Source organism: Esox lucius, chromosome 19 (genome assembly GCF_011004845.1).
Source record: "Esox lucius isolate fEsoLuc1 chromosome 19, fEsoLuc1.pri, whole genome shotgun sequence".
NCBI classification, from domain to species: Eukaryota; Metazoa; Chordata; class Actinopteri; order Esociformes; family Esocidae; genus Esox; species Esox lucius.
This window is the reverse complement of record NC_047587.1, coordinates 8,015,333-8,031,890: the sequence shown is the minus strand read 5'-3', so window position 1 is coordinate 8,031,890 and position 16,558 is coordinate 8,015,333. Positions and strand designations below refer to the sequence as shown.

Here is a 16,558-nt window from a genome sequence, read left to right as displayed (position 1 = left end):
ATGATATCATAAATCACAAAAACAACAACATTACAGTGTGTATGAACTAAAGGTTGTACCCAGTCTCAACATGCTCTGAACTTTATGTTGAAGAATGTAAAAGAACCATCTGAGAAGCATTAAACATGTTCATGGTCTTGATGACAAACTAAAAAGTATTTCTTCTGCACTATTCAACCAACCGAACCATATGTGGAGGCGTAAAGACGGACTGTCCTCATTGTTAACGTCCCAAAGCTGGTCCCCACACATCTCCCCGGAAAACCGTAACTTCGGCCTGTGCAGGACGCGGCGGAGAGAGCTCTCGGATAAATGGAATGGATGGGCATGATGGTGGGGAACTGTACGCTGGCACTGAAATGAAATGTCTGACATGCCGACACCGTCCTGGAAAGGCTCAGGGCTCAAACACAGGCTGCCTTGGAGAGAGCGTGTTTTCTTTAGGGGAGAAAGTCCAGCCTGTCACTTAGACCAGTGTGTGTGTGTGTGTGTGTGTATGTGTGTGTGTGTGTGTGAGTGCGCGTGCATTTTGGGGTCTATGGTATGTGTGTGGTGTGGGTGAGAGAGAGACCAAGAGAGTGAGAGAGCCCAGGACTAATTTACATAGGAAAAACATGACCACCACGGGCCATTATAGGAAACAGATTTATCTGGGGACCCTCATGAATTAAAGAAGCTCTGTGCATAATGTGGCTTCATTGTGTTTACAGGCCTCTGTGTTATGAGGACTTTAGGAGCTGAAGGGATTGGGCCATATCGCCAGAATCTTAATATGGGAACGCTTTTCTCCTACTGGTAGAGACAGAGACATTTTGTACAATCCCTCTGGGGTACAAGCCAAGAACCCAAAAAACAACAAAAAACCCACCAAGTGAACCTTTACTGCCCCACAAAAGCCAACGACACTTACCCTGAGCGCACACTGACAGTCACACAACACTTACTGTTGTTCACAGCTACTGGCTAAATGTTCCAGAGCCCCCAGTACTTCGGTGGCATAAGGCTGCTGTTGTTGTCACAAGGTGACAAAGTACTTCCAAACATTTGGAATTCTTTTTGAAGAGAGCATTTTCTAAGCAGACGTTCAGCCTTTTAATGTGCTTCGACGGTGTCAAGATGCGAGGAGATTTGGAGGGATGCTGTCACGCGCTGCCTGGATGCTTCAGGTCTCCTCCTCTTCAGTGGGATGTATAGGGGAGGCGATAAAGCCTGGGTGTGCCGGAGGAGAGGTCTACAGCAGCTCCCTCAGACGCAGTAGAGGATTCAGATGAAAGTGAAGGACAGCTATACAAGCAGGCATGCCCGCTGCCTTCATCCCCTCCTCCCAACTCTCCCGTGACAATCTCAGGGAAATGAAGGCTTCAGAAAAAAGAAAAAAGCAGGAAACTAAAAATAGACTGACAGAAACGCTTGGAATTTGTTTATCAGACAGCAGAAAGACATTCTAGTCCAAAGGACTTTGCTCACTGCGAAGAGTGCGGAGAAAATGCATCCAGTATGTGGTCTTTATTGACTTCCAGACTGATGATAACCGACAAAAAAAAAAAAAAACGTTGTTTACAACCAAAATTGAATATTTTATTCAACATTCACGTGAATATTCTGCCAGGTGAACAGCACCAGATTAACCCCAGAATATTTCCCTGAGCACACCTGCCGACTGGGCCATATACTTTGCCATTCCCATAGAGATTTGATCTTGGTCTTTGTCCTCACATTAACAGAGCTAATTCCTCGCTGGATGCTTGAGATTCCCTTGTAATCCCAGGCTTACTGGGACCTATGAACTGTGCACCTTTGGAGCTGGCTTCCTCTCCTGACATGGAAGTGTCCACCAAGCTTGAACAGGGGTACACTAGCAGTCAACCGTAGGTGTTTCTTTAGGCTACATCCTAACTTTGGACAATACTCCTTTCCTGGAAAAGCATTTCAAGCAGGCAGTGGGTGCAAACAAACACACACATTGAGGTCTGACGAGCTCTGGGGGAATGTGTATAGCAACTAGACTGAATACACAAGATAAATTGGAACTGCAGTTGTGTAGATACCAGATACAGCATTTGTCAGCATATTACAGAGTTCTAATGGGACAACGGTGAGTGAAGTCCAGAATCAAATCATAGTCATGAGAGAAGCCCAAACAATAAAAGCGGACGGCTGAGATAAGATTACTACAGTATGAAGCACTATGGTTTTATAACTTTTTTTCAATCGACAACCCATTGCCGGTTTTGGAAAATCTGATATAACGAAATCAGAAAGTATAGAAAGGTCTACCTCCGTAAAATTCAATTCAGTTTCAAGCCATGTCATTGTTTATCGGAATATGCCAGGTTTTATTGCGCATTTGTTCTATTGTTAAAAGAGCCTCAGAAGCCAAGAGAGGGGTTAGGCCTGCCTTTCAAATACTGATGTCTCCACGCAACATTGCAAAGCTGAGCTGACAGGCAACCAGAAAACTGACAGTTGGTTGAAATTAGACAATTGTTTCTCAACAAACTACTAGAACACCTTTCAGACAATTCAGCAGTCTACTCTGCTGAATCATGCCTGAACAAAGGACCCAGTGAGCAGAAGATTCACACGGGGAAGAATCCAGTGGCGGCGTTCCAAAACCCTGATAGCTTAAGACTGTAAAAAGCACTGGGCAATGTTTCCCATGTAGCGTGGACTGGCCGGGACCAGCAGGCGTGGCGAAAAGGCAGGGCTGATAGACAGAGCTCCCCAGAGATCTTATTTACTCTAGACTGAGCTGACCAAAGCTGGGTGTGAGGATATAGAGGGGGGATGTACTGTACGCTTTCTGTATGAAAGTCATGTACTGCCAAATGTCTCATTAGAGTCAGACGTTTAGGCTTTTACAGCTTTTCCTGCAACAAGCAATGCAACTTTGAGCCTGTTTGTGGCTGTTCCTGCATTATGGACATTACATAACATGTGGACCACGTGAGCCATTAATAGAGCATGTAAATGTTAAATTACTCATTGCATGTGTGAGCTGCTTAGTGATCCATTACAGTCAAACACAAACACACACGCACACACACGGGCATGCAGGCACACCGGCATGCAGGCAGGCACACACACACACACACACACGCACATACTGTGTTGTTAGGTATTCCAAGGATATCTATTGTATGCAAATGTAATGGACCCGTACTGTTTGAGGAAATTGACATTTCACAGCACTGTACATCTGAGAGCACTGAAGTCAGTCACCGCATCGCCTTGGTTAGAGGACAACATTACAACAAAGGCCATTTCATCAGACTTCTCATTAACTTCATACTGTGAATTTGTAATCGCCAGCACATTTTATCATTAAAGCGGATCATCATAAAAACCTATAATAATACTCATATATACAAAACATTTTCAGCTTTCTGAGTCTCCTCGAGTGGGTTTTACATTAAAACACACCTAGACCAAGGTCAGTTTGTACTTACGGTTTTGTTTTCTTCAGCCCACTCAAAGAAGCTGTATAGTTTTTATATACTTAAAATGAATTAGGTGAATTTATTTCTAGCTCTGCTACTGCAATGACAAAAGCAAGACGGCCTCGAATGAACATCATCAAGACAATATGTTGACACAAATTATAAAAATCCACACATGACATTTTTTTTTTATAATCATAGAATTTGCCCAACAAATGGGTTGGAACATGTAACATTCTTTCATGTCTGACGACTTTCTAACTTAAATCCCAAGCAGGAAGGTCATTACCTCAATCTAACTCCTGTTCTTAAATGTGAGTATTCAGTTGAATCCATGTCTACCATAGCTTATTGTGCTGCTCTTATGTACCAGTGTGTCACATATTAGCATAAACTAAGTCCCTCCTAGCCAGAAACAAATTCTGAGCTCCTTTGGTAGCATTTCCCAAGGTCAGTAGCAGAATATGAAAATGGAATCACACCATAACTGGATTGTCAAATGGTACAATCTACATTTATTATAAGAAAAATAAACATTCTACATCACCCAACAGCCAATTTAGCAATTCTATAGAATACAACAAACTGCTGTGTCTGTGCTTTCCCCTCTATACCGCATAAAGCATCCATTACTGTCCCAAACATCCATAAATATATCACATATTGCGTGAGCTTCAACAAAGGAAGCACTAGTTCACCTGTGTGTGAGGGTGTGCAGCCACGTAATATTCTCTTTCCTATCAGCAACGCCTGAGAAATTACAGTAAACTAAATAAAGATCATGGCGTGTTGTACTCAACCACTGAAAAGAAAATCCACAGATGGAGCTGGCTGAAATAGAAAAACAGACTACATACCCCAGACACACTCTCCCAGACACTTCTATGTTGTCAGAGACACACAGATGCCAAAACATTGCTTATCTAACCCTGCTGCCATATCTATGATTTCACTCTCCCTGTTAAAGCCACATTTATGCTTCAGAAGGTGTGCTATACATAAGGATGAATCGGTGGTCATTCTCCACATGTTCTTATGTTTTGGACTTCATTGATAATGGACTGAAAAAAATGCCATCAATCGACACCACTCAAGGTTATTCACAGGTAGGGTCGTTTTCATGCAGAAACATGAATATTCACCCAGTCTGATGTCTGGTGAGCACTGGATACATTTCCTTTCAAGGACCTCTGTGTTTTGGTCGGTTCACCCTTCCTTCAGTCCTAAACCAGTCTCCCAGTCCATGCCGCTGAGAAGAATCCCCAAAACATGCTGCTCCCACTACCTTCACCAGAGGGATTGTATCAGGGATCAGTGTAAATATGTGACAGAATTCCTGAACGGGGGCAAATGTCGCTTGTCAGTACTTTTCAGGAGAGCCGTTTTTAAGAAGAAAAACTAGTTCTGTGACATTTTGTCTTTTTTGCAGAAATGGCTTCTTGAAGATGTGAACTTTCATGTGACTTAATGACAAACTAGTATTTGTAAATACGAATACAATTTAAAACTAAAACCATTGTTTAATCAGCGGAAAATACAGGACTTTTCCTTCCATTGGCTGAGATAATGAAGGGGCTGGATACGCTGACATACTGAGTTCTGATTGGTCTATCAAGTAACCGGCTTTTGTCGTTTGCTAGTTATCTAGCTATAGCTACTGACGTTACTGTTAACGTTAGCTAGCTAGGTAACAACATTAACTTACCAGCTAGCTAACATTTCCTGGTTTCTAGCTTGTGTGTGATTATGCTTAGCTTTTTGTTTGCATAGTCTTCACAAAACTGAGCAAATTACTTAGTTTGATAATATGCTACCTGATTGACTGGTCATTAATCCAGGTGTGTGTGATTATGCTTAGCTATTATGATTGCATAGTCTTCACAAAAAGTGAGCAACTCACTTAGTTTATTAAAAAAATGCCTGATTGACCAGTCATTCATCCAGGTGTGTGATTATGCTTAGCTATTATGATTGCATAGTCTTCACAAAAAGTGAGCAACTCACTTAGTTTATTAAAAAAATGCCTGATTGACCAGTCATTCATCCAGGTGTGTGATTATGCTTAGCTATTATGATTGCATAGTCTTCACAAAAGTGAGCAAGTCACTTAGTCTGATAATAAGATACCCGATTGACAGGTCATTCATCCAGGTGTGTGTGATTATGCCCTATCTATAACCCTATAATGGCTCAGTGGCTGTCCATGTGCACTCCAACTTGCTGTTACTACTCATTATAAATCCTGCGGCTAAGCTACTTTACCTTTCACTGTACTGTTTATACCTGATGTATCAAGTCCACGTGAATAAACTTGTATTTTATTTGGTTTGATATAGTATGTGTTTTATTAGAGACCAACCAGGACCAGTTTAGTACAAGGCCAGTGTCCCCATTTGAAAACTTAATTAGCTGGGTGGGGTTAAACCCTAAGAGGGTGTGAACTACACTGAATGGGTGTAAACAACTACCAGCTCTCTGGGAAGACCCTCTTTTCTCAGAATTTAGTAGAGCAGATTATCACATTTTAAAGCAGCATAACTTTATCAAAGGGTATTTACAAAATAAAATAAAAAGCCAAACTCAGATTTTGCGATAGGACCCCGTTCAGGAATTCTGTCACATATGTTAATCTAGGTTGTATAAAGGTTGTTATGCTACAGTATTTTCAGCTTTTCATAGCCTAGGACACATTTTCCTGTTCTTTGGACTACATTTTATGGCACATGTAAAACTGCTGACACAGCTCTTTGCTGTATTCGTTTCCACTTTCTCCCACAGTTTATCTCAAGTCATGCTTTTAGATTTTTAGAATATCAAAGGTATGAACTTTTCCATGGTACGCAAGGAGCAGGAGACACTATGATCTGTGCAAGTTGCGTAGGTGATTTATGCATCTTCCAGACACACCAAAATGATACCCAGCAGCTACTGATGGCTGGCTGCACAGACATCATGCCTTTTGATCCTGTCCCCCTCCTCCCATCGCCAGACCATCTCATGAGACCTTCTCCCATTAACTCACCTCCTTCTCCAGACCATCTTATGAGACCTTCTCCCATTACTCACCTCCCTTCTCCAGACCATCTCATGAGACCTTCTCCCATTACACACCTCCCTTCTCCAGACCATCTCATGAGACCTTCTCCCATTACTCACCTCCCTTCTCCAGACCATATCATGAGACCTTCTTCCATTACTCACCTCCTTTCTCCAGACCATCTCATGAGACCTTCTCCCATTACTCACCTCCCTTCTCCAGACCTTATCATGAGACCTTCTCCCATTACTCACCTCCTTTCTCCAGACCATCTTATGAGACCTTCTCCCATTACTCACCTCCCATCGCCAGACCATCTCATGAGACCTTCTCCCATTACTCACCTCACTCATCAACTCCTCGTATGAGCCAGGCTGTGTCCCAGCAGACTTCAAAAATGGGCAGAGTACATCTCCCATCGCAAAGAAACGAACACTTAACCACTCAGATGTCAAAAAACTACTACGAGGTATCCCTCCTGTCTTTCCCTTTCCAAGGCCACTTGAGGTGATTGGTTTGACCTTCTGGCAACTTCTCTCATCTCTGCAGAGATACTCTGATGGTTTGTTAGAGAAGCCACTGGATTCTTCCTGCACTTCTAGCCTGGTTACTGAGTTCAGTTTCGATAGCCAGCTCAGGAAGAGTCTGGGTGGTTCCAAACTTTAATTTCACAATGCTAGAGCCCACTGTGCTTTTGGTAACTTTCAATGCTTTAGCAATTTTTTAAAAGCCTTCCCCAAATCTATTCCTCAACACAATTCTTTCTCTGAGGTCTACAGAGAGTTCCTTGGACTTGCTCTAACATGCTCTGTGAAATGTGGGACCTTATAAAAACCTTTGTGTGCCCTTTTTCAAATCAAGTTCAGGCAGTTGGATTTGCCACAAATGGACTCCAATTAAGTTTTTGAGAGATCTCAAGGATGATCAATTTGGAGGGTTTTTATTTTATTTTCAATAAATTGGCTAGACATTCCAAAAATATGTTTTCAATATCTCATTACGAGGTATTGTGTGTACTGTAGACTGAAGGCAAAAACATATTACAGACAGATATAGACCTTATTTATAATTTCAGTGGTGATAGGAAAAGAGGACTGAGTTCATTAAGAGTAATTGAGCGTCTATAACACAACAAAATGTGGAGAAGGTATATGGGGATCGTACTTCTCATGTTAATGTGTGATATAGGAGCTGGCATTCCAATGCAAACCCATGACAGTATTGATGAATGGTGTAGACTGTGTGTTGACAAGCCAGGCCACAGTTGTGGATGGATGACAAGGCTCTGAGAACACTTGTCACTGTCACATCCGCAACAAAGTCATAACATCCCCAATCTCTCATAACAAGTCAGAACATCGCTACCAGGCATAACTAGTCATAACATCAGCCCCACTAATAACAAGTCAGAACGTCACCACCACTCATAACTAGTCACAACATCACCACCAGTCATCTTTTTGTTTGTTATTCTGTATGCATCGGCATTCTTTAGAGTAAGGACCATTACGTATTAAGATCATTAATGTTTCCAATTTTGGCTGCTAACACAGTCATGTTCATATTTCACAACACAAAGGTGAACACATGCTATTCTGTACTTTTGTAGTAATAAAAGACACGTTAATAATTGACAACGGGAACACTGAATAGAGGGGGCCTTCCAATAATCGATCAATGTTAGACATGCTGCTTCTAAGGTGGAGACGAAGTCGGACGCACGGCAAGGAAAGTCCGCGCAGGAAAATAACTGTTGAAAGAACAGAAATACCAAGGCACCTACAGAGTCTGCGTCATACCCAGGCTAGTTCAGCAAACCCAACATACACGAAAAGTTCTGAAGACCCACCTTCTGTCTGATCTCCTCCTCCATCTTAACCGGGGAGCCCAGCTCTGCCACCTGCTTCACCCCTTCGCTGGCAAACCCACCGTACTCCCACAGGACATAGTTCCTGGAGTGGGACGCTCCGATGAGGGCCGACCAATGATTGGCACGTCCTGTATAGTTTGGAGACAAAGAGACAATTTGACAGTGTGTGCGCGCGCGCGTATGTGTGTGTGTGGTAGGTGTAGAGGCTGATATATAGCTTCTGGCTTTGACTGTCTAGTGGGTGTTCCAGGAAGATAGTGTTCATTAGTCAGGGATGTGACTGGAAGGCCACGGTTAAGCTGGAGCCCTCATCATTACCGAGTGTTGAAGCTGAAATACCACACACATGCACACACTCACCAAACAATTTGTTTATTGAAATCTATCAAAAACTGGTCACTCAGCACTCTCCTCAGAAACCCTTGAATGTAATTATGTGATACATTTCCCTCCGTCAAAGACTACATATCCAGCCAGAGGGAGAGGCAAACGATACAGCTAATCTCTTTAAGCCCATCACGTCCATCGCAAATCCCTGTGATGTACTATAATGTACCAATGCTTGTTGTCGAACTCCCTGCCAAAATGCATCTCGTAAGCTGTGACTAAATAACAATGTGATTGCAGGGAACATGTTTATATTTCATTTAACAGACGCTGTTCTGATCCAGAGCCACTTCAAAGAGCATTCACAGTGAAGTGCCTTGCTCAAGGACATTTTATTTTCACTTTGTAACCTCGGGATTCAAACCACCTTTCAGTCACTGGTCCAACACTCTAATTACTGGGTGCTTATCAGCGTATGTTGTTCTGATTATCTCCAATTAAGAGGTCTTTCAGGCAGGACTCACGGGGGTAATCTTTGGGGTGAATCTTCTCAGACCAGTTTCCATAGAAGGTGACTCTGTACTTGGCCGTTCCACAGGCACAGCACTCCAGAGGGGGCTTGTCTGTGCTCTCACCAAACCCGGCCTCTGAAACACACACACACACACACCATGTAAAGGGAAGAATGGTGTAATACTCTACAACATGACTACATTCAATTTCTCCATTATCATCTACAGTGACAGACACCGGGCTGTTCCACACCACTCGTACAGGACAGACACGCTGTACCTTTCTCACACAGTCTGACAGTGAGGGAGCCTTCATCCTGGAAGTAGATGATCCTCTTCTGCACGATGCTGGCCCTGCAGAGGAGGAACAGTGTGATTTAAATCCGCTGATATGATGGCACAATAAAATACAGTGCTCTTGTTAGCAGCCAACTTGTTAGCGCACACAAACACACACACACACACAGACACAGCCATCCAACAGCCATAAAAAAGTACAGTATGTGCCAACAGCAAAGCCATTTGAATGGTCCTCTCTTCCTCTCTTGCAGCGCGTGAGAAGAGCAAGAGGCCCTGACTGTCTGTTTCCTCTGAGAAGAGGTGGTAAAGTAATTCTGTCAGAGAACATGCCAGCGGCACTGCCAGACCGGCTCCCCATCAACCTCAGCAGAATATCAATATGCAGAGAGCCAGGAATCCAGACTGAGGCGGATCCCAAAGACAGCCTGTCAACACTGGGACAGATACGACCACTCTCTCCCTCCCGCTTTCGCTCTCCCCCAGGGGACCATACGGGCTGGAAAAAAACTTTGGGGCGGTTAAAAGATTAAATAGACCCATCAAACCATAGGATCTGATAACTACAGGTCATGGAACGGATGCCTCTGTTTCTACAAGCAGGGAATCACAACGATTTCTCTCCAGAAAATTGCATCACAGCTGAATTGAGTCACAAATGTTTTGCTACCATTTCACATTAGAATATGACCATAGCTGATGAAAGGTTTAGACACCTGTAAAAATAGAAAGTTAAACCCTGTCCATATCTTCACATTTGGTGGCAGCTATTGGCTTCACAGCATCCTGGGTAATCGTTAAGAAATATATCCCTATCTAACTTGAGAATTCCTAGCTCTCTCCATGGTTAGGCTGTTTGCTTTTCGGGAGGGCTTCTGTCCACACATTTAGTTGGAGTGGGAGTGTGTCAGGATGATTTCGTTGTGGTCCTACAAACAGGCCCAGAGGCCAGGACTCATCAGGGCTGCTGCCCAGCTGCAATATCCATGTGACTGGGGAGAAGGTGGCTGGCAAGAACAGGGGCTGGTCCATCAAACACTGAAAAACGCATTCTTCTTCATCTCAGCAGCAAAGCCCTGTGTCTCTCTTGTTCATCCACTCCAAGATACCACCCTTTACTCAAACCTACACAGCTCTATACGCAGCTCCATATTACAGTAGCCTTTGACACCTTACTATACAAGATACAGTAGAGCTAATGGCAGGAGTCTGTAGTGCAGGATGGGACCATCATTTTGGGATCCTTCTGGGATCCCTGCTTGATATGTGATATCATTTATAAGATTCAGTGGGAGAAGATTGGCCCTCTCCCAGCAGTAATTGGAGGTTTATTTGATGTTGGGCGAATGGAGTTGGCAGCCTTGTTTCATGGCCTTTGTCTGGCAGTCGGCCCAGTGCTCTGGTACAAGGTAGTGGGCTGTATCTCTACTTTGACAGGCAAAGGCAAAGTGACAGCATTACGGCCGCATTTGCATAGCAGATGTTTCTCAGTGCAACATTTATTGGAATAATACAAGACCAGCAATAAGCCATCTGCCAGATGGGAAGGAAAGGTAAATTAAAAGTAACTGTTGGTGGCCATTTCTTCACAGTGCTAGGAACAGAGGACTGAGTTTAATGAGCACTGTTTCTTCACAGTGATAGGAAAAGAGGACTGAGTTCATTGAGCGCTGTTTCTTCACAGTGCTAGAAAAAGAGGACTGCGTTCATTGAGCGCTGTTTCTTCACAGTGCTAGAAAAAGAGGACTGCGTTCATTGAGCGCTGTTTCTTCACAGTGCTAGAAAAAGAGGACTGAGTTCATTGAGCGCTGTTTCTTCACAGTGCTAGAAAAAGAGGACTGAGTTCATTGAGCGCTGTTTCTTCACAGGGCTAGAAAAAGAGGACTGAGTTCATAGAGCGCTGTTTCTTCACAGTGCTAGAAAAAGAGGACTGAGTTCATTGAGCGCTGTTTCTTCACAGTGCTAGAAAAAGAGGACTGCATTCATTGAGCGCTGTTTCTTCACAGTGCTAGAAAAGGAGGACTGAGTTCATTGAGCGCTGTTTCTTCACAGTGCTAGAAAAAGAGGACTGAGTTCATTGAGCGCTGTTTCTTCACAGTGCTAGAAAAGGAGGACTGAGTTCATTGAGCTCTGTTTCAGGGTAGATCTTTTGCAGTGGATGGAAAGGCAAGGCCTCATCGATATCTATAGTATATGGCACAGTTGAAGTTGTTAAATATTCATGCATACATCCAATCTCAGCTCAATTCTGCATGTCTTAACATGAGAAGGGACTTTTAGGCGATAAGGCAATACCCCATGAATATAGTTATTTAACACCCAATTTCCAACCTATTTTAAGGTTATTGCGTTCCAAGATGGCCATTGTCCCATTACACTGATATTTATAACTGTGTGACTGAGTTCATGAGTGCGTAAATGCACAAGGAAACAAACTCTGTAAATGGACTTTGTTATACAGTACAGTAGCTCTTAGGGTTTGGGTGGGGGTCAATTAGATTCCAAGTACCTTCAATTCTTCCCCATTAAAATAATGTAGAACTTGTGAAAATGATGATCATTCACTTTTTGTTATTGTGTTTTTATTTCACCCTGAAGCCACACCGTGGCGTGAATATGTAATCAATAAGGCACGAGAGGCAGTGCTTTACAGTGCTGTCAATACAGTCACGGGTAAATGGCGTTGGTCAACTGACTCCGCTGTGACTGTATTCACCACACAGCACAAACTCACGTGCCTTATTGCTTTTAGAAAACATCACCAAGATACTAACATAACAGTGACATTTACATTTTAATAAAATGTAATTTTGGTAAGTCAATGCATTCAGTTACATTTTCCATAATTTTAGTAAATAATGTTCAAAGGATTCCTGACTACACTTGAGCATTTATGTACTACATTTCCAAAAATTTTTAAATAGCCATAAGGCTATTTAAATGTCTCATCAGTCTCATCACCAGTGTTACTAATCCCATAATATAGGGAGCATTTTATTATAATGGAGAAATGTATAATAAAGTAATTATACTTTTCAAAATGCCAATTTTGAAATGCCATCGTAATTTAAGAACAACCCAGCAGTGTTTTGTTTAATTACAACTAAACACTGCCTGAAGAGTTACAATACCTCCAAAGAGCAGCTTTTACAAATAATGGCTTCATGGCTGCCAAGGAATTACAGGGGCACATCAGGGTTCACTCCTTTGGGCAGCAATCAAAATGAAAACAGGAGTTGCCTTGAGTTTAACCCACACGTGGCACATAACAAGACTACTCAACTATCTATGCTTCTGGCCAGAAGGAAGAAACAGTTTTATAATAGCAGCCCACTATATTCATGGTTAAGAATAATTCAAAACATTTACACAAACCTCATTGTCATGAAACATAATTAACAAAAATAATAATTAATTAACAAAACAATTACTTCACATGAAGCACGTGGATGTCAGCATGATCACAACATAAAATCAAAATTGAATTTTGTTTGTCACGTGGTTTGTCACAAAACATAAAAGATACCAACAGAAACAAAAAACAGAAATTAGAAACCAGTAACAACACTAATGAAGGAGAATAGCATTGCTATGCCCAGGGAGCACCACTGCTGGGTCGAGGGACTGGCCTATAAGGCACTGTATCCTCAAGTTGAGGATGGAAAATATATAGCAGCAGTAAAAATGTGACGAGTGTTAAAGAGTGTGTACAAAGTTAGTATGCAGGTATGTGTTGATGGTTACACTACTGAGTTTTACAAACGTTTCCAGAGCACATCAACTCCACTGCTAGTTTTGCGGTATAGTGACATCATAGGTTTGCTGCTTAATAGCATTATAGTTCTGCCGTATATTGACATCATATTTCTGCTGTATACTGACATCATAGTTCTGCTGTATATTGACATCATAGTTCTGCTGTATACTGACTTCATAGTTCTCCTGTATACTGACATAGTTCTGCGGTTTACTGACAACATAGTTCTGCTGTATATTGACATCATAGTTCTGCTGTATATTGACATCACAGCTCTGCTGTATATTGACATCACAGTTCTGCTGTATACTGACATCATAGTTCTGCTGTATACTGACATCATAGTTCTGCTGTATTCTGACAACATAAATATCAGATTTTATTGATATAAAGCACTTTGAGCTGCATTCTTTGTGTGGAATGTGCTATATAAATAAAGGTTTATTATTATTATTTTAAAAAAATATATATATATTCTAATAAAGACCTTCGTCTGCATGTCTGGGGTGAAGCTGGTCCACTAATGCATACATTCTGGGATTGTCCAGGTTATGGACTGAGGTATTTGATTTCTTGTCTGTAACCTTAACGGTTCGTATCCCACTTTGTCCTGTTGTGTGCCAACCGGGTGGGTTTCAAACTACAAATGTACCGTAACCATTGTTTATGACGATTGTTAAGGTCTCTGGGGGACCTAATCCTAATCTGATTCTTTTATTTACGCTGTGGTTATCAGCTGATCCAGGCGCATGTGGGTGTGCTCACTTGATCAATGCCTTTAGGCTGACGAGGCGGGCTTTGCTCACATTTGAACACATTCAGCATAGTGTTTTCTTTGGAAATGTGTTACCTGTATACGTGAACCAAGTCCGTAACTGAGAGTTAGTGCCAAAATGTGACCATTCTCACATAGGTGGGGGTGAGCAGGTCGGAGAGGGTCCTGAGTACTGTGTCTAGGCCTACAGTGTTGACGAGAGGCATGAGGAGTGTTTAAAACTATTTCATGGGCACTTATGTCAGTGCTACTGGCAGTAGTCATTTAGGTTGCTTTGGCGCTCTCAGGCACAGGGGCTAAAGTTTGAGGTTCGCCTGAAACCTGTTGGTATTAGGGACTGGGTCAGGGAGTGGTCGGCGATTTCAGTGAAAACACCTGCCCGCGAAGTCGAAGCCAGGCATCGACTGTGTGTCTGAATAGTCCATCTGGACCTGGGGCCTTGCAAATATTAACCAGTTTTAAAATACTTCTATTGGAGAGTGAGAACACAGAGAGTGAGAACACACAGCAATTAAGAATACAGAGATAGTGAGAACACAGAAAGAATGAGAACACAGAAAGAGAGTGAGAACAGAGTTTAAAGTTCGTGGGAACATAAAGTGAGAACACAAGAGAGTGAAGGCATAGAAAATGAGAACACAGAGTGAAAACACAGGGACAGTGATAAGACAGTGGGAGTGAGAACACAGTGAGAGCAAACACAGAGAATGAGAACACAGCGAGAGTATGGGAACACAGTGAGGTAGAGAACACAGAGAAAAAGTGAGAACAAAGAAAGAATGAGAACCCAGTCAGTAACAGCCGTCACTCTCATGCATGGTCCAGTGTAACTTTCCTCAAACTATTATACAAGGCATTTACCTCCTCTGCTAGACTTGTATTGCTGTGCAGCTAGGTCTGGCATAGTCTGTACTTCTATAACTTCACACCACTAACAGAACACAAATCAGCATCCATTTTGTGTTCTTTGGCAAGTGTCAACCTATAAGAAGTCAACTGGAAAGACATGGTGTTCTAGAACAGCCACATATAGACACCTAAAATATTTATCACAACAATACTGCTGAGTGTTAACTTCCAAATCCCAGGCAAATAAAAACATTTTTAGGGGATTTTCAAACAATGTATTTTTCCAAAAGCATTACTAAACATAATGAAAAAATAATGAACACAGAATTGCATTTTGAACATCGGACCAGCTTCTCTTGTCTGGCAGAGATGTGATCTCCCAAGAGAAGTGGTCTTCGCATGAAGCACATTCATTTCTGGTTGCAAAAGTTCTATACAGTTCAACTAATTTCAATTCATAGATTGATGAATGTAAAATAGCTATGGAAGCTCGAGTTTGAATGCAAACTGAGGTTGCTGAAATTCCCCCAGCGTCCACATATTCTACACATTTCTCATTGATTAGAGAAAACGAATTAAATATATATATATATATATATATATATATATGCACTATTTCTTTACATTGTTTTAGATGACATGATGACATGGTAATCCTGGTACACTGAATGCAAACTGGATACAGCTTGTCCACAAATCGGCTTGTGCGCCCGTAGGTGGATCACATTAAAACAACAATCTGTCCAGTTCGATCATAGCTCAATGGAACTACTAGTATTAAAAGTACCCACTTGAGGATGACACAGCCGCTTCCAGACAGGGGCGCTGTCCAGAACACTTGTATCCTGGTTCTCCTGCGGGGGGTGCTCTCAGTGACAGCCGGCGGACAGTTGGTCATGAACTGGGTGTCCTCTTCATCTATGATCTAGGGAACATAGGAAACCAGTCAGTCAGAACAACAAAAACATGTTCACTTTTAGCAGAGATCTATATTCAAGTTTTTGATCAAACAAAAAGGTTTTAGCGGCACAAAAGTCTTTAACTAAGTTAATTAACCTTTTTCATTTTAAACAACATGTAAAGAATCCTACTAGAAATTACTAAAAACGTTCAACTCTGGTGCTTGATGCATGGGTGCCAAATACTCTAACTTTTAACAATCACAACATTCACTTGAGGCTTATGATTCATTTTCATTGCTGATCAATATGTTCTGATATTCATATTTGCTTGCATTCAATTGGTGCGATAATTCAGTGCCCCGTAATAAAACGATGGTTTAGCATCTGAGACAGGCTGTAATCAGTATTCTGTAATCACTTTGCTGCTGCCTCACACTCTACTCCGGCTCCCTTCCAGGATCAATAGAGTATTTCACAGTCATGCGTGGCTGAATGTTTTTAAATGGAAACCTTGCAAACACTGCCATTACACATTTTTCGCAGTTTGGTTGTGAGCATTTCTACTCTTGAAAAATTATTTCAGTGCTTGAAAATCTACAGTGTATGACATATGTGACTATATTTATGTCGTTTCGCCTCTTCTCTCTACAGAATTGGCCGATTGATTGACAGCTGAGTGTGTGGTGGATAACGTTCTAGGCATTATTTCACTTTCCTTGGTGCAATGAAGTAGGAGAGTAATAAAAGAGACAGAATAGTAACACTGCTTTAAAAACGCTATTCTGTTCTGCC

At 42.0% G+C, this 16,558-nt stretch overlaps 1 protein-coding gene across 2 annotated transcripts in view; it reads right to left on the bottom strand.

Annotated features, from left to right (window-relative positions):
• The window catches only part of spon1b (spondin 1b), a 76,222-nt gene that overhangs the window by 46,944 nt on the left and 12,720 nt on the right, over positions 1-16,558 (bottom strand). For both annotated transcript variants that reach the window (XM_020040597.2, XM_010883526.3), the window contains exons 3-6: positions 15,656-15,789; positions 9,467-9,540; positions 9,199-9,321; positions 8,327-8,475 (exon numbers count right to left, since the gene is read on the bottom strand). In XM_020040597.2, coding sequence (XP_019896156.1) covers positions 8,327-8,475; positions 9,199-9,321; positions 9,467-9,540; positions 15,656-15,789 — 480 coding nt within the window. The remainder of the gene's footprint in view (positions 1-8,326; positions 8,476-9,198; positions 9,322-9,466; positions 9,541-15,655; positions 15,790-16,558) is intronic.